Below are 23,125 nucleotides of genomic sequence, written 5' to 3' on the forward strand. Positions count from 1 at the left end.
ACACCTCTACTCTTGAAATTAAATTTTCCTCAAATAAATGCCAGCATATACAATTTGCCTTTCTAATTGCTTATTTTACATTAATATTCAGTGATTTATGGACAATGGCATCCAGATCCCACTGAACATTAATACCAATCTCACCATATTAAAAGAACACTCACTTTTCCAGATTCTTTCTTAAACTGAATGAGCTCGCACCTTGTTGTAGCTATCACATCCTCTCTGATGCATTTTGCCTGCCTACTTTCAATTGAATCCCTCCGCATCCTCGCACCCTCCTATGGCTTGTTAGCATTCAAAAAGTGATGTTTATGATGTAGTAAGATTGCCAGAGAAAACCCTTATCTACTTCAAACTCAGAAATATTAATCTTTGAATGGAGCATCATTTCAAATCTATTGGAAATTAAACTAAATTCAGGATTGTTGATGCAAGTGATCACTATTTTTAATTATTATGTTAGCATTGTAGATAAATTGCTCATACATACAGTGAGAATCTGTTAACTAGAATAGCATCCTTCAGTGCCTCATTCCTGAGAGTGGTACCTGTAACTGCTTATAGATTTTCCACTAAAGAACTGAATGAGACACCAGGCGACATGAATTAGGGCAGCATTTCTGTTGATATAAGGTGTTGGGATATGTATTTCAGGAAGTTACTAACAAATACATTTTATGTTTGCAGTAAGCCATCTTTATGGATTTGGATTAATGGATGCGGAGGCTATGGTGGAAAAAGCATTGCATTGGAAAACTGTTCCATCACAGCACACCTGTGCTGAGAACCCAGACAGGCAAACCAGGTGCTAAATTTGTAGCCAGTTCATTTTAAAGCTGTTTTGCAATGAAAACCTAATTTGCTATTTTCATGTGAAGTCTTAATTTTGTTCTTTTAACATAAGTTTTGCACCGTTGCGTTTTTAGAGATTTTTTTCACATTTGTGTTATTGCGTCAATTTAGATTTATTTTGGCTCAGCAGGCTTGTTATCATAATAGATAGTTGTAACTTAGATTCACTGTATTGGGATTGAATTATATTAATCAATTAAACCCAATCTGACCGAACTGAAATAATAGGGGGTACTTTTAAAATGTTCTGTGCTTTTTTTCTTTTGGTGAACAAATTAGTGCTGTAAGCAATAATGTTAATTAATAGAGATAACTTACAAGGAAGAGAATTACTTCTAAAGAATGAAGTGCATGCTTCATTACACATTCTAATTTAAATTATTCATATGATGATTTCCATTAACTACTTGATAAAAGATTGTAGTGTTGGTTCTTAGTTTGGAATTATGAAGTTGTGGTAATTATACAAGGACGGTTGTAAACCAGTGTTAAAATTCAGCACAAACTCCAAATCATAATGTAAACTTTCTTTTGATTAAAATTTTTATAAATGATCTTTCCTGCTCCTCTACCTTCGTGTTTCTTCTCCTCTAGCATGTGTTCTCCACAATGGTCATGTGTTTGTTGACCACTCATTGTAATGGATCTGTAAGTGCTATTGCTGCCAATGGTCAGAGCAAAACTTATCTAGATCCAGCATCAAGTCCTGAGATAAAAATGGGTTTATCACCTCAATGATACGGAGTCAGACTTGAAATCTGATCAATGTAAATTGATAAATGTCCCATTTAAACACCCAAATAGTCAAATTCCAATCATTAAGTTGAAATAAATTAATTTTAATCATATAAATACCTTTAATTTCATATCCTCAGTGGAACAATCCTTATTTGAAATTACCAGGAGTCTTGATCCTGGTGCAAAATTTAAAAGATTTTGAAGTTTTTATTTTTTCCCCCTCTGATTAAATGTGGAGCAACATCGGCAAAGTGGAGTTCTGACAGATTTTTTTCTAAATATGGAATACTGAATTTTTCAAATTTCAGGCTACCCATAGCCCCAGTATTCTTCCCCTTCCCCCAGCCCCAGCACTTACCTGTCTGCCGCCTTCACCCTTTTCATTCCTCCCAACTACTGCTCATCTGATTCCACCCCTATCATTTACCAGCCTTTTCTCACGCATTTTCCCCAGCAGGTTCTGTCTGCCCATCATCTGCTGCTCATCTAGTTCCAACCATCACCTACCCCTTTTGTGGTGCTGTACTTTGGCATTCTTTCCTGTTCCCTCTCTGTGCTGCAGGGTCTCAACCCAAAATGTTGACTTGCACATTTGCTGAATGACTCATTGAGTTCGTCCAGTATTTTGCTTTAATTCTAAATTTAAGAAATATTAAGACACACGCATGCACGTGCAAAGGATAAAGACAGGTAGATCGCATGCAGGCAGATGGATTTAATTTAAATTGACCATGGTCAGCACAGACATGATGGGCTGAAAGAGTGTATCCAATTTTCCTCTAAAAGGTGCAGTGAATGATTTCAATTACCTACTTGCGGACAAGCGTTCCTGCTCAAACAACTGCCTATAGACTAGCCATTTTCCAGATGACCTTGCACTCCTTGACATTGCTAAATTTGCCTTCCTGCTTCCATAACCAAAGGAAGACCCGTTTTTAACATACTAAAGCAATATTACAACTTTCTTTCTTGCTTATGGAAATGAATTTGTATAGTGCCTTTAAGTGTCAGACAAGTCATTTCCTTTAAAAGCATTTGGGATTATATTCTGTAATAAATGCCTAGTTATTAAAATTGGAATTTAATTTATTAATAAATCAAGAGGTATTTGCTATTTCATATTATGCATTCTGAGAAATGGAAATGAATTTTATAAAATTATAATATATTCACAATTCAGTTATTGCCTGGAAGACCAAGTAATTTACTGTTAAATGTCATGAATCTGAAATGACTGAAATTACATTTCAAATTCCATTAAATAAAAATATTGTTCACTTTCTGTTTATTTAGATAAAATTGAAAACTTGTGAACATTCCCTCAGGCAATGCTCATTTATTATCTGGGCCTGCATTAAAGTGTTTGCGTGAACATGTTATCATCAGAAATTGTCACAGTCTTTAATCTGGAATTATTTAAGTTATGCCTGTCAAGCAACAGTTTGAACCTGACCTTGAGTCTGCAATGTTATCACTTCATGCTGAAACCTTCGACTTATGAAGTATTTTTGTGTTTTCGTATTGCAGAACAATTCGTCCTGAACATGCTGTGAGGGCGGTCTACAAAGCCACTGGCTGTTCAGACAATCCGAACCACTATGTCAATTACCTGGAGCACATTATCGTCCGGGTTACCATTGCCCACCCTCGCCGAGGTGACTTGTCAATATATCTGACCTCTCCGTCAGGAACAAAGTCCCAGCTGTTATCCAACAGGTAATTTGGATTGTTGGATCAGGCAGTTTTAATTCAAAGCATATGGACCATATGGTGAGAAATTAAGGAGACAATATGAGTGCTTACTGCAAAGATGGAGGAAATCCGGCAACAACTTCTGCAGTAATTCTACAAATTAAGTGTGGAGTTTCACAGCCTGGTTTGAGCAGTTTCCTGCTATTTTTGCAGGGATTGTTGTTTTCCAGCTGCCCTAAACATAATCTGCTTGAAGTAGTAAACCGATAAGAATTGGGGTAGTTTAATAATTGCTTTTTTTAATTAAAAAAAATTAACTGAATTGTCTGAAAATACTGTGCTTTGTTAGACAGAAAGTATCTTAGTTCATTGCTGTAGTAAATTTATTCCATGCATGTGGATTGATGTTGCCTTTCATAAATCAAAATCCAATGTGATTTAATGTTTCAGTAGCGCATGTTTGAAATTTCTTTTTTTTTCTTTTTTTTTAATCTTATTTTTATTTGGATAAGGAATTCACAAATATGTACTTTTTTCACACATATAACCTTTTCCATTTTTTAATATGTATAAAACTAATTATTTATACATTAAGTACACATTGAGATAATATAAAAGCAAATTAGACACTTAAATAGATAATTATGTACTGTGGTAATTCTAATCTATTAGGCTAAGTAATGGTATTAGTTGTTAAGAAAAATGGTAATAGTTTCCATATAACTCTTCTGGACCATTTCCACTGGTCCAAATTGTTGTATATAAGCCTATGTAACAACGATTGTAGGTGTTTATATCCTAATTTGTTCATGCTTGCTCCTGCCCGGCATGTTTGAAATTTCATGGTCTATGGTGACCACTTACAAATATTCTAGTCTCTATTTTGGTATCTGTAAAAACATTATTTAAGTTTTAAATAGATTGAGTGCTTCATAAGTATCGACAAGATGACAACTTTGACAATGACAGAAACTGAGGATGTGTCTGTCAGAGTTTTATTTCACAGGTCAGAATTATCCTTAATGCTGGAAATATGGAATGTTAGGCCATTGGGCATAGGAACAGAATTAGGCTGTTGAGCCCATTGAGTCTGCTGTGCCATTCCATCATGGCTGATTTATTTTTTGTAATTCCATTCTCCTGCCTTCTCCCTGCTTTAAATATGCCCAATGACTTGGCCTCCACAGCCATTTGTGGCAATGAATTCCACAGACATACCACTGTCTGTCTAAAGAGATTCCTTCTCATCTCTGTTCCGAAGAGGTGTCCTCCTATTCTAAGCTGTGCTCTCTGGTCCTAGACTCTCCCACTGATGAAAACATCTTCTCCACATCCATTCTATCTAGGCCTTTCTGGTAAGAACCCTTAGTACTCTAAATATGTATGTCTTGATACAGCCACGGTGATTGGGAAAGAGTGAAGGTGGTGATGTGAACATGATACAGCATACAAAATAATATGTGCAGCAAGAGATGAATTGCCATAAGGAATTACCAGGGGGAACTGAATGCATGTAAAAGAACTTTATAATGGCTGCATTGGTAAATTAGGTTCAAATGCCATGGAACAGAATGCAAGATTGGATGCTGTTAATTAACAGGAAGATGAGAGAGGGTGAAGGATGATTGTTAGAGTAGATCCAGTCAACAAGGCAATGCAGGAGTTGTTTGATGTGGTCCGCTATATTAATGGAATAGGTAGGTGGACTCTTTGCAATGGCAGAGCTGAATGATAGGAATTCTTGTGTAACCAAGCTCTGTACAATCATCCCTCTATTCCATTTCTTTTAGAAAAGGTTTCATTTGAAATTTGTGCAAATGAAGAAATCCAAGAACATTATCTACACGTTTCATGTCGTATTGTAAGAATGCCATGCCTGTGTGGCAATCTGTTAACCTGCTTGCCTTTATTGAGTTATTTGGATGAATTGTGACTATCTTCTGCATTCATGTCTCTTTGATACTGTTGATGCCTCAGAAGACAGGACAGCAGAAGCAAATGTGCAAGTCTTGGGATTGCAATAATTTCAACAGAGCATTTCTGATTGAATCTGAGTTGTATACCATTAATTCCTCTACCCCTTCCACCTCCCCCCCCCAACCTAACAATAAAGGCAAGCATTGTAAAATATAAGGTTAGTTTGAAATTGTGTTGGAAAATTATGCAAGTAGTCTGGCATATCACACTAATTTGGAAATAAAATGCATGGTGGGCCAAAGGAGAAATTATTGGGACTATTATAACAGCATCATTCCACACTACATGGATAAGCAGGTTAATAGCAGATCTATAGACCACTCAGACACTGTAATTCCACATTTGTGAGGGATGGTTACTCCAAACGTCTTCTGAAGCTTCCAGCTCCCTTTCCATTCAACGAATGGGTGGCTAAGATCACCAGAGAACATTTCAGCACAGTACTGGCTCTATTGGTCCACAATGTCATCCCAACCTTTCGACTTTAAGATCAGTCTAGCTCTTCCCTTCCACATAGCCCTTCATTTTTCTATTATCCATGTGCCTATTTAAGAGTTTCTTAAATGACCCTAATGTATCTGCTGCCACCACCACCACATTCCATGCATCTCTGTGTATAACAGAAAAATATCTTGCCTCTGACATCCCCACTAAACTTCCATTCAATCATCTTAAAATTATGTCCTTCATCTTCGTCATTTCTCACCTGGGAAATGGTCTCTGGGTGTCAATTCTATTTATGCCTCATTATTTTGTCTTCCTCTATCAAGTAACTTCTCAGTCTCCTTCATCCAACCAAGAAATGCCCGAGCTTGCTCAACCTATTCTGAAAGAGATGCTGTCAAATCCAGGCATCATCCCAGCAAATCTCCTCTGTCCCCTCTCTAAAGCTTCCATAATAAGGCAATGAGAACTGAACACAGTATTCCATGAGACATAGGAGCAGAATTAGGTCATTTGGCCCATCGAGTCTCTCCGCCATTCAATTGGTTGATACTATTTTCCCTTCCCCAGCCCCACTCCCTGGCCTTCTCCCCATAACCTTTGATGTCGTATCCAATCAAGAACCTATCAATCTCTGCGTTAAATACACCAAACAACCTGGCCTCCAAACAGCCTGTGGTAATAAATTCCCGAAGTTCACCAACCTCTGGCTTAAGAAATTTCCCCACATCTGTTTTAAATGGACACCCCTCTATCCTGAGGCTGTGCCCTCTCGTCCTAGACTTCCACACCGCGGGAAACATCCTTTCCACATCTACTCTGCCCAGGCCTTTCAATGTTCGAAAGGCTTCAACGAGATCCACACCCCCACACTGCCCCCATCCTTGTAAATTACAGCAAGTACAGACCCAGAGCTATCAAACATTCCTTGTATGATGACCCTTTCATTCCCAGAATCATCCTTGTGAACATTCTCTGCCAGCACATCTTGAATGAGGAGCCCAAAACTGTTCACAATAGTCAATGTGAGGCCTCATCAGTGCGTTGTGTGAAATTCCAAGTATGCGCTGACACGAGTTTTATAGACTGTAACATTACCTTGTGGCTCTTTGCCCAGTTAACTACAAACTACTAGAAACTTATTGAGTGAAATTGCATCTGTGCAGAGAGAGAGAGCTGGTTGGCACATTGATTCAAGACCCTGCATCAGGACGGGGTCTCAACCCAAAATAAATCCAGTCACTTGTGTCCTGGCTGAAGTTACTAACTGGACATAGAAGGAAGCGAAAATGTAGAGACCTCTTGCTCCAATTGTGCAGATTCCTAATGAGCAAGATCCAGAATATTGACTAAAGGTTGGCTCCCCCTACATAAGGAGGATCTCCGGTATCTGCAATAGAGACGGTGCAGCAAACGTTCATAGACTTGATTCTTTAAATAGTGCTTTTTATGATCTGAGGGGAGGAGAGAGATGTGTCTTCTGAATCTGAGGGGGGTAAGAGATGATTGCTTTGAAATGTACAAAAATCCTGAGGGGTTTGTGAGGTTAGATATGGAGTTGAGGTTTGCCCTATCTGCAGAGTGCAGAGCCAGGAGTTGCAGTATCAAAGCAAGGAGTTGGCATTTTCAAGCTGAGTAGCAACTTCTTCATCTGGAATGCAACGAATTGTGGAATTCATTACTCAACAGGGCTGTGGGTTCTCAGTCGTGGTAATTAAAGGACAGAAATCAGTAAATATAGAGGCAACAGAAGGGTGTATGGTGTTATTGCAATATAGTGATGACTATAATGGTCATTTTCTCATTGAATGCCACAATAGGCACAAGGGGCCAAATGGCCTTCAATACTTCCATTTCTACTTTATGATGAGTCTATTAAGCTCCACAAAAATTACAAATAAAGTTAAGCTGGAACTGCCTGAGAGAAGCTCCGTTTATCTTGTAAAATATTTCACATTTTTAGTCTATAGACAATCGAATATCAAATGTTATCATAGAGGCCAGAAATGCTTTGCAGTTTAACACATGTTTAGCATACTTTTTTCTGAAATGCCTACACCAGATTTGCTCTGAAGAAAAATATTTCCATGATAGTCAGTCTCCAGGAATTGGACAGAAAATTTTGATTAACCTGTTTAGTGTGTCTGGATTTCTTCTCAAGTTCCTTTTGCCAGCTGATGAGTGTTTAAAGTGATTCCTGAGGGAAAGCAGCTGTTTAGTCAATAGTTTGTCCAACATCTGCAGGTGCAGAGCAGTCAAAGGCCCACTACTGTGTTAAAACTGGTCTTGTTAAATGTATTCCACTTCATTAACACACTGTGTACAGATTGCTTGTGTGCAATTTCACTGGATCGGAAGCTCTTAATAAATTAAGCACTGCTGGATGTGTTGTACAGCCATTAGCTTGCTGAACCTATTGTGCAGACAGCATGATCCATGCGATTAGCCCCAAGTTGATTTGAAAGCATTGAATGTAAGCTAAGGTTTTATTTAACTAAAATATATAAACTGAGGCTTCTTAAAACAGTGGCCCAGAAGGAAATGACCCCAGACCAATCAGCTGTCACTGTTTGTGCAATGTATTATGTTTCCCAGTATTTTTTTACTTGCTTGGGTGTAATGTTTTGGAATCTTAACTAACTTCCAGTGATGATGTGACCTTTTTGCCTTAATCTTTGAATTCTGTTGTCTATTATTTACCTTTGTCTCCTTTCCCTCTTTCATGAATATTTTCTTTCTAATGGTGTTGTGTTTTGATATTAGTGCTCTGGGAATTTCCAAGATTCATTATTTGTGTTATTGGGACAATCGAACTTCGCTCTCTTTGAACACAAGCTAATAGAAAACATTATTTGGTATATTGTTAAGCTTCCAATTACCAGGTGTGTTTAACTTGGTGCACAGACGTGTGTGACATTGGAAAAGCAACCTAAACTGGGAGGAATGTAATTAGGTTAAAAATTCACTTTCAGAATTAAGATCAAAAGCTTTTCATTATTATTCAGAGCAGTTTTGGTGTAACTGGTACAGCGCTTTAAATAGCAAAAAGTGTAATAGAAAGAAGTCGTGTAAAGGCTGTTTTCTACAGCCTGATTTTGAATTTAGAAAGGCTCAAACTAGAGAAGAAAGAACTGAGGGGAGTTTTTAAACCATTTAGGAAAAGGGGGTGTATCAGGTGTACTAAATATTGCATAAACTGCAACTTGTATGTCAGGCTTGATAGTATTAACTTCAGTGTATGGAATTCTACTCACATTATCAACGGTAAAACATAATAGGTACTTTGCCAGGCTTAAATTATATAAAATCAGGGATCACTCATTTGCATAATTTATTACTGCTGTTCGTTCTCCCTTTTCTGTGCCGCCTGCAGAGAGCAACTTCCACCAAGTGATCCTACCACCAAACACATCTTTACCTCCCTGCCACTCTCCGCTTTCTGCAGGGATCACTCCCTCTGTGATTCCCTTGTATATCTGTCCCCCCTGGCACTTATCCCTGCAAGATGCCAGGGTGCTACACCGGCCCACTCAAAAATCTGGTGCTCCCGAAGTTTCAATGGCGAGACCTACTGTAACTTCATTGAGCACCTCCGCTCCTTCTGCAAAAGCAGAACTTCTAGTTGGTCCAACGTTTTAATTCCAATTCTGACATGTTGGTTCATGGTCTCCTCTTGTGCCATGATGAGGCTACCCTTTACCTCTTCTCGCCTGCCTGTCACCTCCCACTGGTGCCCGTTCTTCTCTTTCTCCTTTGGAGCACTCCCCTCTTCTATCAGATTCCTTCCTTTCCAGCTCCTCACCTATCCCACCCAGCTGGCTTCACCTATCATCTTCTAAGTGTCTTTCTTCCCTTCCTCCACCTTTTTATTCCGGCATCCTCACCCTTCCTTTCCAAACCTGAAGAAGAATCTTGACCTGAAACTTTGTTCATCTTCATGGATGCTGCTGAGTTCCTCTAGCATTTTGTACATAGTGTTCTAATTTGTTTTGTATTTCATTTAAATATATATTTTGTTACTCGGTTTGTTATTTGTATACCTTTTTAAATATTTCCATGAAATGTTAATTTTAAACATGCATGACTTAACGTTTTGATTATGACACCTGGACCAAATGTGACGTCTCTAATCCTGGTATAATTTGAACTCCAGCCTGAAGTTACATGAGGAGTGTTAAAGACACTTGGAATTTCATGTGGCAACAAATCATCAAAGGTACCTTGCTTACAGGATAGAACAGTGCAACAAACTCAGTGTAATAAACTCATCAGAAAGGCTGGATCTGTCCTTGGCTTTACCTGGACTCTTTTGAATTAGTGGTGGCAAGGAGATCACTAAATGGACTGTTGTCCATTATGGGCAATCAGACACATCCTCTCCAAGACCCTGCATCAGGGTCCAAGCAGCAGCGCACCCTTTCAAATAGACTCATTTAGCTCCGCTGTCACAAGGGTTAATTACAGAAAATCTTTCCTACCAAATCCAATAAGAATATACAACAGTTCATCTCTGTGCAATTGGAGAACATGCATCATATTACAGTAGTCTGTTTTATTATTTCCTATATTATTATTGTATATTATTGCACATTGGTAAATTGTGTACTTTATTAGTTAATATTATTGTGAGATTTATTATTTATTGCTAAATGTTTTTTAAATATTGCTGTTGTGTTGAAATAATTTCCCACCCGGGAACAATTAAATACTAATTATTATTATTAACCCATGTGCCCTCTAGGGAAAGGAATACTCCTTTGCTTTTCTCAGTTTCTTGTCCTTTTTGTCCTAGGTTGTTCGATCATTCCATGGAAGGTTTCAAGAGTTGGGAGTTCATGACCACTCATTGTTGGGGTGAGAAGGCAGCAGGTGACTGGGTACTTGAAATCCACGACACTCCTTCCCAACTTCGAAACTTCAAAACACCAGGTATTCCAGGCAAACATTTGTAAAGGACTTTGCATATTCAACATTTTAATTTTGTTGTAGAAATATCTACTGTTGCAAAATGGTACCTTGTCAAGTGCTGGGGCTGCATTCTCAGGAATAGAAACATGAGTGGAAAGGTGTCATTAAAGCATCATAGCTGACAGCCCTGCTATGCTGGGAAGTGGTTTGAGGGCTGAGACCTCTGGCTCACCCACACCGTTGGAACTGTTAGTCATCTCATTGAAGCAGGATACAATGTGCAGTGAGCCATAGAGGCAACGTGCAGTGGTCACCTATGAGGGCTGGAAATTGCCCAGCTGAGGCAACTGATGCAGTCACTAAGCTCTGTGATGTGAGGTTCAGGTGCACCATCGCTGATGGTTGGCAGCACCTGGTTCATAAGTCGAGACCAGCAAGGTCAGATTCAACTCTCTCACCTCCTGTTTAATGTGGTGGAGCTGCTGTCATCCCCCTCTGGCTGGCTTCATAGATCCCCCTAACCAAGGGATTTCTCTGCACTATTGATCCCAATGGACAGTTTCCATTGTTGGGCTTGTTACTGTGCCGTGGCATAAAAGCCTATAGAAGTCATCGGATTGCTGTAGCTGGGTACTGGATGGTGCCATGGATGGGTACCTGATGTTGCTGCAGGGCCTGCTCCTGTGCTCTCTGACTCTGGGGTCTGAGCCTGATAGCACAGTTTGGACATCTGTCCAATGGCAAGTGATGAGAGAAGCCTTAAGATCCTGACAAGTTTCTTAATATATGAAGCAGTTGATGCCTCTGTGCAGAGTTGTCCACACCCTTCATTCAGCACTGAGGCAGTACACTATTCTGCTCAGCCTGCCCTCAAAGGCAGCTCCTGTACTCTGCCTCGGTGATTCACTCCACGAGGTACAATGGAATCAACAGTGATTGATGCACAGGTGAGTGCAGATGGCAGAGATTTGTGACAGGTTCTGGGTGCATTTGAATGACGTTCTATGTTTTCTCTTTATTTTTTAAAATACATCAATGTATGTACCTGTGAATGTTCACACCCCAAAACCATAAGTGCTCTGACCAATTAGCATACTCAGGGTACTGCTAATGCTAAGCAGAGCACACAAGCTCCAGTGCAGAGGACATTAAATTTAAGTATTTATAAACATTTGACAAAGCCACCAATAACCCTTAAGGTTTTCATTGATCTACGAAGTTGTATGATGAGTACCAGGTGCCAGCTAACCAGCCAGGAGGGTGAAAAAATTGACAGCCTTATTATCCTTTGTAGAATATAGCTTTATTCACAGAAGTGCCAGAAACACAAATGCATGTCTGTTGGTGCAAGTTCTCATCAGGAACATGTGCATCAAGGGGAAGTAGAATTAAATAAGCTTACTTCCCCCAGTGAGTGGGTTAAATCTCAAATGTTTAATTAGTTCTGGGTGCACCTGATCACAAACTTGTGCCGTTACATCAAATCTATGGACAGGCCTAATTTCAATCCCTTGGGCACGGTTTCCTGGATAATTTTTCCAGAATGCTTCAAAATGTGTTATTAATCACATAAGATCTGTTTATTTTCAGCCAATATACTAAGCAAAAGCCTTTGATCAAAATAATTTAGTTAAAAAGTGGCTACGTGTTGAGTCAGATTCTGACTTTTTTTCTCTCTTGCATCGTTTTTTAAATTGAGTACCATTATACATTAAAGGGTGCTTAAAAATAAGCAGAAAAATGTAATCTTTTTAACTACAGGTTAGAGGCCAAAAAGGGAAAGGTGAGCAAATTGTAGAGTCACCTTGGCTGGAAAAATTCTATTCACCAAAATGGGAAAACCTCTGTTCCTAATTCCAAGTTGTTAGTGTGTCAGTTTTTTTTAAATCTTTATACAATTTGTGCATTGAGGTATGTGGCCATTTAGCATCTCTCTCAGTGACATTGCTGTGAACATTTGTGGCTGTGCATTGCTTCTACAGCTCATTTGATCATGCAACCTGGTAGAATGTCATCGACCACTTAGCGATAAAATGAATTGAATGGTACATTCATTCACTTTGCTGAACTAACCTCGTATCCCAGGGTTATTTTAATATTTGAGGGATTCTCTGCCTTGAAAATGCCATCAAGTTCAAGATTAATTGTCATTCAACTATACATGAATATAGCGAAACAAAATGGTGTTCCTCTAGGGCCCAGGGGCAAACCACAGTACCATCAGTGTAAGACACACATGGCACATGTAAGATAACAGTCACACAAAAAATATACAACAGCCCAAGTCAGAGTTCATGAATGTTGTTGGCAAGAGCAAGCCTGCAACAGTTTACAGGCAAATACAATCCATCTTGTCTTCCACTGAGCAAACATTGGAGGGGAACAACGATGACAGAATGGATGCCTCTCTCCCTCTAGCTGCAAACAGCCAGCACTGTGGCTTGTGGCCTTGCCCACGATAGAGGCCATGCAGCTTCAGTCCCTCTGTCACACCAATAAACCAATGGACCAGACTTGCAGCATTCCCCATTACCAATGTCCGGCAGGGTCTTGCAATCGCAAGAAAAACAACTAAGACATTCACTCTCTGCCACTCTGCACACCGTCTCTGTGCACCAACTCTGTCGTCTTTCTGTAGCAAGCGCCTCTGCCAACAAGCAACTCACTGATACGGTCGTCCAGCAGTACTTGAAATTCTCAGTGTTCGACAGTGTCTTGTGATTGCAAAAAAGATAAAAACTCTTCTGGTTGGCCCTGTAGAGGCCGCTGCATTCAAACATGCCACTATCTTACCATGTGACCAAACTCCTCGCGAAGAGATTTCACAATGATCTTCTACCTCCTAGGTCTTAATTTTTTTTTGGTCACCTTTCTTCTGATGGGCTTTTTCTTTATTTTGTGACCCTTAGCTTTAGACAGCCCAGCAAGGGGAATTGTAACCCCTACATTTACCCTGTTAACCCCAAGAGAATATTTTGTATTTCAGTGAAATTATATTTCATTCTAAACTTAAGAGAAGTTGAATCCATTCTGCTTGATCCTACCTCAGGCAGAGTTAAACCTAAATCAACAAAAGTTCAACATAGTTAAATATAAAGATGTAAGCTAGGTTCCATAATTCCCTTCATGAACGTGAACTACTTCTGCAGACTTTTTTTTAAAAGCATTCGGTCAATGTGAAATCCTTCAATCAAAGGTGATGTTTACACCCCTAAGTCAACATAAGGACAGTGATCAAGCTAGATCTTGTCTTGCATTAACTTTTCATGACAAAAGGACCAAATGTTGAACCTACATCAAATTAAAGAGTTAATCTTTATACAAGAATGTCCATTTACATGTTTTCTCCCCCCATGGCATCCAAACCTTTTGTACTCATTTTGGGGATCGGAGGTATTGAATTTTTGATTCGATACAATTGAAAGAAAAATAAAACATTAACAATGTTAAATATCTGAGAGGGAAAAAGAAAACTTTCAAAATTATTACTGTGCAGCAGAGCTATTTTTGTGTTGGATGTATCACTAGTAATTTTTCAGTTAATCTTCAATAAAAGGATTAATTCTCAGCCTCAGCTGACCTGAGATTTGTCATAATATATTGCCACCAATGACTAAATTTATGGTCAATTAAGAATATGAATTTATACACTGAAGATTATGTAGAATCAGATGCTTCGTTGGTATTATAGGCAATTTCTTTTTGTCATTTTTTTGTGTACAAGCTAGAGGACAGAAAAGGTCCGGGTTGGGTGTTTGCAACAGAAGGGCATTAAGGGATTTGCAGGTAAAAACTTAAATGAATTTTGTAGGAAGTTGGGAGCTCAAGAAACATCAGTTAGAAAGATAGAAAGAGGCCTATTGCAGTTCACTTGAGTGGATGCTTTAATAGCTGTAGCAAGTAAATGAATTTGAAAGTGATATAAACATAGAAAAGATTTTAGCTTGAGGTTGGTGTTATTTTGGGGAAGAACTAGAGTAGAATTAGTGATGCAGATAATTTGGGAAGTGGTATTCATCATAACTAGGTCAAGCTAAAAGTGCTTGCTTTCACTATCTAAGTGAGTGGAATGCCATTCGTAGTGAGGGAGTGAAGTTTGTGTGGAAGGTAGAAATTGCATCTTCCTCAGCCTTGGTTTTCCAGGTGAATGTAATTCAACTAAGATAGAACCAGTTTAATTATTCCACTTGGTATTTAGAAATTAAGTTCTGCACATGAAAGTTCTGTTCTGCATTTTATTGGTTTCTAATGATTTAAACATTGCAATTCAATTGCAGATTCTTTTTTTGTTTGGCATTTGTGTTTTTAGTGTTGTACATTTTGACTCTCCTTGGAATGAATGCATTGTCCTTGTTATAACTTGTCATAACCCCTTGTGATCATGCTCTTGTTCAGGAAAACTGAAGGAATGGGCTCTCATACTTTACGGTACAGCTACACATCCATATTCCTGTCAGCCCAAACCACGGTCCAGCCCAGATGAGGTCACAGACGATTACACCGATGAGAATACTGGTGAGTTGAAATATATTGCAGGGAGCACACACATCTGTAATTTTGAGCAGCAAGTGATAGGACTACTTGTACAGTTTATATCTGCTTTCCTTTCTCTGCCTTCCTCCCTTAATAGAACAAACATGCCAGTAATTAGATAAGAGAATTGCATTCATTCTGATAGTAGGATGCAAGCTTCAATTAATGATTGGGGGGGGGGGCGAAGTCTTTGTATTCTAATTTCACTCATATGTATGATTTGTGGGTGCTTTTTGAGCTAAGATTGTGAAAGAATAGGATTTAATATTGCTGCCAAGGTAGAGTATGGCTCTTTATTTAAATGAGTAATTTTTATACCTGAAAAGCAAAGGAATTTCTCTTGTAAGCTAGCATGTAAAATTTGTACATTACAGAGAAAAACCTTTTTGACTTGAAATTTTTCTTCACCTGCTAGTGTCTGGATAAGTGTGAGGTGTTGCATTTTGGAAGGGCAAACCAGAAGGCTGAGTACAGGGTTAGTGATCGGTTACTTAAGAGTGTGGAGGAACAGAGGGACCTTGGGGTTCAAATCCATACACCCCTCACGGTCGCTGCACAGGTTGATAGGATAGTTAAGAAAGCCTATGGGATGCTAGGCTTCATTAATAGGGGGATTGAGTTCAAGAGTAGAGAGGTCATGTTGCAACTCTACAAATCTTTGGTGAGACCACACTTAGAGTATTGTGTTCAGTTCTGGTCACCTCATTATAGGAAGGATGTGGAAACTATGGAGAGGGTACAGAGGAGATTTACCGGGATGTTGCCTGGATTGGAAAACAAGTCTTCTGAGGCAAGGTTAGCAGAGCTGGGACTTTTCTCTTTGGAGTGTAGAAGGATGAGGGGGACTTGATAGAGGTCTACAAGGTTATGAGAGGCATAGTTGAGGTGGATAGCTAGTACCTGTTTCCCAGGGCATGAATAGCAAACACCAGAGGGCATATGTACAAAGTTAAGGGAGGGAAGTTTAAAGGGAGACATGAGGGGTAAGTTTTTTTTTACACAGAAGGTTGTGGGTGCCTGGAATTACTTGCCAGGGATGGTGGTGGAGGCTAAAACATTAGGGGTATTTAAGAGCCTCTTAGGCACATGGATGAAAGAAAAATAGAGGGTTACGGGGTAGTATGGGTTTAGTATGTTTTTTTAAGGAATATATGGGTCGGCACAATATCGAGGGCTGAAGGGCCTGTATTGTGCTGTAGTATTCTAGTGTCTAGTGTTATTTGCTCCAGATGACACTCCAGATGCTATGTTTATAGCACTTACTATCTTTCAAAAAAAAACTATAGAATTTACATTTAAAATGACTTTTATTTGAATACAAAAAAACATTTTGGGAACTTGAATGGATTATTATTTATCTTGGTGTGTTAGTTGTAGAAGGAAATGTGTCCTTAAATCACTGAAGATTTTGGAACAGGTGGATTTGTTGCTTAACAAGGCATACAGGATATTTTCCTTTATTGGCAAATGTATAATGTAACTGCAGGGAAATCTCCAGCACTATAAATAAATTAGTTAGATCATAGTTGGACTGTTCTGTATGCTGTTGGATGCCACAGGAAGGATGTGATTGCATTTGAGAGGATGTGCAGGAACTTTATCAGGATGTTGTCACAGCTGGAGATTTATAATTGAAGTTGTAGAGTTAATCCACCTAGCCATTTGTGATCATACTATGGATGGAATCGTTAAACTTGCGATGGATAGGGGATATTGGAAATCCCTAAGGTTGCCTTAGCTTACCAGAATTTGATATCTGATGCAGTGTATTAAGAAAATATTTTGTCAGTGATAAATTTGATTTTCTTTGTGTAGAAGTTCATTTTTGTTTGGAATTTAGGACATGAGACTCCCATTGCTGATTAAGAATCCTTTCTAGGTCAAAACTTTAAGGACAATACACAGATTATGTATAATAACCAGAATCAGAACTTTTGGCAAAATGAGGATTGAATCATCTTTCACTAACCACATATAAACGGATTTGTATTCCATAATGCAAAAAAACTGCTGGAGGTGCTTAAAAGTTGCATCTTTGTGTTGGGTGGGGAAAAACTTTTTCCACATTAACAATTCCTTTTCTTACTATAGATGTTGCTTGCCACCACTCTCTGCTGTATTTTCAATTTGTTTTTGCTTCAGATTCCAGCATTTGCAGTCTCTTGTGCCTCTCTCTCTCATTCCAGAAATATGTTTCCTTTTCCATGATTAAGGCTGCCATATAACTATTTATTGAAATTATCTTTAATCCAATGTTATCAATGATTGCCTGATGTTCAGGTTTAACTTTTAATTGTTTTCAATTCCATTTTCAGCTGTGGTATAAAGTGGATTCTGTCTTTTTTTTCATCGTAAGTGTCCATTGAGACTGACTGCTGTAAAGCAAAATGAAAATAATTTTAACCATCAGTGTGTTTTATCATAGAATTCTTTTACAACTTGCCAGATTTGGATATCTAAATGAAGTGTTGCTATCTGAACAAAAGTAAGATAAAGTAATGACTTTTATTGTTTAGGAACCTGTGACACAGAATGTCAAAATGGCTGTGGTGGACCTGGGCCCCAGCAATGCAAAGATTGTTTGCATTACTTTCTTAAGTTTAAAAATAATACCAGGTAAGCCAAAAAATTGCACCAAGACCCATTAATAGCTTTATTACAGATTGAGTCATCCATTTGTTAAAGGTCAAAAATCTCATGCATAGTTGGTTTAATATGCAGCAAGCCCTTGCCAGATGTTTGAGAACATTGTATGGGACATGCCAGTTTTCATTCTGCCGACTTTGTAATAATGCTCTCAACCTAATTGTGTCACATTACAGCTCAGTTCCTTGTAAATTAATGCTCTGGCTCTGCTATCCATTGAGGTGTCCCATGTCAACAGAAAATCCTGTTATTAATAATTTCATACTTTCTTGCATTTTCTATTTCAGGAGATGGTCCTGACATTTAACTTCAAAAATCCCAGCTCTTGATCAGAGGGATTGCTTTGGAAGGCATTTATCTAATTGTTATATTTGCCTCTTGGAAAGTTTACAGCATGGATCCGAGCCAAGTGGGCCATTAAATCCAAGTTGGCTCCATGCATGCACAATCCCAGTCATCTCTCATACCTCCTTCACCCAGAGAACTGACCATTCAGTAGTTTCAAGTACCTGTGCAGCGCACATTTGAGAGCCAGTTTTTTTTATATCTGCCCCTCTTTCTGGCATTGTATTCCAGATTCCTACCAATTGTGTTTTGCTTGGACATTTTTTTGGTTACTTTAAGAACTTTACTTTTTTTGCCTTTTGCTTCTTGATCATTCTGTCAATGGAAACAGTTTCATTCCTGAACCTTGCCATCTATTACTTGTAGAGTAAGGTTTATTCCTTGAGATGGTGTTTCCAATTGACGAATGCCTTGTGTCTGTGATTAATTGATTCCGGGATATCATGGTTGCTCTCATTTTGTGGTGTTTTTCTGGTAGAGAATCAGAAGTCACTATGATGGTGCAATTCAAATAATGTGCAGATACATGGAATCTAAACAAAAAAAAATGCTGGAACTATTCTTCAGATTTGGTTGCACTTGTAAAATGAGGAATAAAATGTTTCAGGTCGGTGAAACTTTGTGTAAATGAAAGGAGACAAAACGAGCTTTGTAATCATGGCTAAGTGGTTAAGGCATTGGACTGGCGACCTGAAGGTCGTGAGTTCAAGCCCCAGCCGAGGCAACGTGTTGTATCCTTGAGCAAGGCATTTAATTACACATTGCTCTGCGATGACACTGGTGCCAAGCTGTATGGGTCCTAATGCCCTTCCCTTGGACAACATTGGTGTCGTGGAGAGGGGTGACTTGCAGCATGGGCAACTGCTGGTCTTCCATATAACCTTGCCCAGGCCTGCGTCCTGGAGAGTGAAGACTTTCCAGGTGCAGATCCATGGTCTCGCAAGACTAACAGATGCCTTAAATCATGTAGAATGTGTGGTGGAGGGTTTCCCCTGATAAGGTAAGACTAGGGTGACCAAGCTGTTAGTAAGCTTCTCTGGTTAATGAATGAAATGGAGCAATTAGAGGATTTTTTTAAAAAAAGGACACGGACAAAAAGGATGTGGGAGTTTCTAACTGGCTGAGGGCAAGCACTGAGGTCAGGCTGAACATGTTCTCCACTGCCAGAGAGAGGGGCTAAATTTCATTTACAGGTAACCTTCACCCCTAATTGTTGGACATTTCACCATGTTCAACTCCTGATCAACCTGGACACTCCCCTCTTGTCAATGGTCCTCTCAAGATCCATGACTTACACCCTGCTGATGTGACATTAACCATTTTTTTTTAATCTACTCGAGCTCTAACCCATTTTTTTTTAAATATTTTTTTTTTACAATGTGCAGAATTCCATCCACTTAGCGTCAACCCCAATATCATAGTCAAACCTGCTCAGCAAAATTATGATGAGGGAGATGGTCTAGCAAACTGACCTTGCAAAGGTCAGACAGCAGCACTTGTATCTTTTCTGACCTGCCTTTGGATCATGATGCCACCTTTGAAGATCAGACTATGAACTTCATTTCCTTGGCAACCTTTCCTCCACAGCTGTCAGTCTTAATGTCCTAGTTTTGCACAGCTCACTTCTGTCTCCTGCTCAAAATCTACAAGACTGACCTGGCAGACCCAATGTTTCAGCATATTTTTGACACACCAAACTTTTTTTTTTACCATGCCTCTATCCTTTCTTCTTTGGTCGCACTTAAATCTGTGACTTCTCCATCTCTCTCTGCCATTTTAAATTACGCCCATCGACCAAATAGATAATATAACACACACAGTCGATGCTGTTTTAAAAGCTATTCTCACAGTGTAGTGTCAAACAGCCACACTAGTGCACGTGACTGACGCGAGTTCGAAACTGTTTGGCAACAGTTCCTCTCCAATTAAGCAATGTGGTGTTCCAAATAAATGAAGGAAATCCTAGCTATTTTCTTAATTATTTATATTTTCTAAGAGTTGTCCCAAATAAACAGGTGCCCCAATTAACCAATAGCCCAAATAATCTGAATCCACTGTATTCCATTTTCTGAGAATGCAATTTCATTAGTTAATTTTCAATTATATTGAAAAATTGTATGCTTTATTAAGACACAATTACTTTTCCAATTACTTGAAATTATCCCATGGAAGTCCATTATTAAAGAATGAGTTTTATCATCGATCAATGTGATAAGTTTATCTTGGTGCTTGTAATGTATGAAATGAGTCTTGTGTGTGAAATTGCAATAACATTGTTGAACTTTATAAAATTTGTTCATTAGAATATTGAGTTATATATTTGCAGTATAGATCCACACACATATAGCCCTAAGTCATCATAATACATTGATGTAATAATGTTTGAAATCCTTCAGTTTTTGGACTTAAAGACGTTGTACAATAATGACAAAGGATACCAGCTCAGTGCAAAAAAAAAAATTGACCCCCCCCCCCAAGTGCAAGAAAAATGAGCAATGAATTATGCTGTTTTTAACTGTAGACTTCAATTATTACTCAACAGTAAAATAGTGAACTCAAGATGTCACTTGGAAAGGAACTTGGGTAGCAGAGTCAAAGATTGCAAATTTAAATGAGAGGAAGGAAATTGATGAAGAATTCATCTTCTGGAGGAGAAATATTTAAATCCAACTGGGTGGGTGTGTGTGTGTGTGATGCTGCTTTGAATGTAAATCGCCTTAGAATCTAGTAATGGTCTATAGAGAGCCCCAGTTTTCCTTGGGGTTCAGTTGCACAATAACTTGGTGGGAAATCTTTGTCAGCACAATGTAGGATACTGACTTTGAAAGGATTATAGACCATATTTGCTAACAAGTTGTGAGGAAGATGCCAAGAGACTGCATGGGTGGGTTGTGAGTGTGGTTAGAAATTCACAAGTAAAGAATAATTATGAAAAATAAGTATCCATTTTGAAGAGAAGAATGAAAATATAAGTTTGTATTTGAATAGGATGGGGCAACAGTGTGTTGATCTACAAAGGGATCTGGGGTTCATGATGGGGCAACAGTGTGTTGATCTACAAAGGGATCTGGGGTTCATGTACATGAAACATAAAGACGGGGGTGGTCATCTCTAAGACAGATGAGGCATTTCACCTCTGAAGGTTGTGACTCTTTGGAATTCTCTACCCCAGAGAATCGTGGAGGATGAGTCTTTGTCAATTGCTGCCATGGCACTCAGGCACTTGAGCTCCAGAGGAACCAAATGGGAACATGGTATTTAGGCTAAGGTAGTGGAGCATGATCAAAACATTGATTGGCATGTTCCTGCTGAAGTTCATGTTCTATTTTTCAAAAAGATAAGATTTTAGAGTCTAATCTAAGACTTTTGCTATGAATGCAGAACTTGTGTTTCTCAATGTCCAAGAGGATTCTTTGGTGATGAGAAGAAACGCTGTAAAAAATGCTGGTCTGTCTGTGAGACATGTGTAGGAAGCCGTAGTGACCAGTGTACCTCCTGCAAAAATGGCTATTACTTAAATGAAGAGACAAATTCCTGTATACCCAACTGTTCAGATGGCTTCTACCTTGACAGAGGTAAGATTTGCTATGAAGAAAACAGAACTTCTTGGATTTGGCTTTACCTCAGATTTCTGATACTGATTGTCTCTGGGTTACAACTCCAGTAACAAGGAATAATGTTCTGGAAAAAAGCAGTTAAAATCCAAACATACCAACTGGGCAAATTAAAATCAGTTTAGTAAATAAATTTAGTAGATTGAAATTGCAGACTTAATATCCTTTTGGGAAGAAAATCTGCATTTCCTATTTGTTGTAGATGATCTGGACCTTAATGATATAGCTGATGCTGAGCTGTCCTCTGCAATGCTCTACCAGCAAATCAATGGGTTCGGAGGCAATTAGGGATGGCCCACAAATCGTGGTCTAGCAATATCCTGTAAATTAGTCATAAATGAAACCTTGTGTTCTCTACTTGTGCTATAAATAATGTTGCTGCTGGCATGTTTCTAGTGCTTCAGGCATGATGTTGACATATTGACCTGTGGGTTCTGAGATACTACTTCATTCACTTAATACTATAGCCCCAAATTATTTGGGCTTTGAGCTTGTGCCAGACTAAAAATATTTAAGGTGTATGTGAGATGACTTGCACATATGTGGGGAATGGGGGTGGTAAAGTTAATGATGGCATCATAACAAAAAGAAAAATCAGAAATTTTACAAATGCTCCAGCCACACTACTAAAAGTTGCTGACCATAAGACCTGGGAGAGCTGTGTGATATTGTACAACAGTTGATGCACTGATATAATTGACAAATTTGATTGAAAGAATAATAGCTAAATAATTGAGAATCAGGAGAAAAGTAGAGGTGCTGGAAATCTGCAGTGAAAACAGTAAATAATGAAGGTCAGGCAGCCTCTGTAGAGAATGTGTGTTTTGAGTCTCTCACTTTTCAGAACCAGGAAAAGTTAGATAAGTGGACAATTAGTTTCCCACAGGTCCAGCATCAGGAAGATCATCTTCTCTGTTCATAATTTCTCTGCTGCTGTTTTTCAAGCTTGTCTGCTTTCTACCAAATCTGTATATCTATTTTTTCCCCCAGGTCAAAATATGTGCAGAAGATGTAGTGAAAACTGTAGAAAATGCAGTGCATTTCACCATTGTACAGAATGCATGACAGATTGGAGGTAAGGACGTTGCTCTTGTTTTTTTTAAAAAGTGGAGTGGAAGAGAACTGAGCAGCAATGTCTTGTAGGATCATTAAGTTTAAAGAGCAAAGAGCCTTTCAACTCAGTGCGTTTGTGCTCGTGAAGAAGAGATCTGGCCTAATCCAGCATTCTACACCTAGGCTCATAGCCCTGTAGATTACAGCCTTCAAATACATTCCAAGTGCTTTATTCTATGACAACCTCCTAAATATAAGATATAGTCTTGCTGTCACAATTATTTGGAGTTTATTTTATAACAGTTCAGTTTAATGTATGT

The 23,125-nt window shown here is 38.7% G+C and overlaps 1 protein-coding gene across 3 annotated transcripts in view; it reads left to right on the top strand.

The window, feature by feature from the left end:
- pcsk5b (proprotein convertase subtilisin/kexin type 5b) overlaps positions 1–23,125 on the top strand; it is a 336,889-nt gene that overhangs the window by 165,944 nt on the left and 147,820 nt on the right. For all 3 annotated transcript variants that reach the window (XM_063068758.1, XM_063068760.1, XM_063068759.1), the window contains exons 11-17: positions 691–808; positions 3,121–3,309; positions 10,499–10,635; positions 15,010–15,129; positions 17,664–17,763; positions 21,520–21,713; positions 22,743–22,827. In XM_063068758.1, the coding sequence (XP_062924828.1) occupies positions 691–808; positions 3,121–3,309; positions 10,499–10,635; positions 15,010–15,129; positions 17,664–17,763; positions 21,520–21,713; positions 22,743–22,827 (943 nt within the window). The remainder of the gene's footprint in view (positions 1–690; positions 809–3,120; positions 3,310–10,498; positions 10,636–15,009; positions 15,130–17,663; positions 17,764–21,519; positions 21,714–22,742; positions 22,828–23,125) is intronic.

This window comes from Mobula hypostoma, chromosome 16, assembly GCF_963921235.1.
Source record: "Mobula hypostoma chromosome 16, sMobHyp1.1, whole genome shotgun sequence".
NCBI classification, from domain to species: domain Eukaryota; kingdom Metazoa; phylum Chordata; class Chondrichthyes; order Myliobatiformes; family Myliobatidae; genus Mobula; species Mobula hypostoma.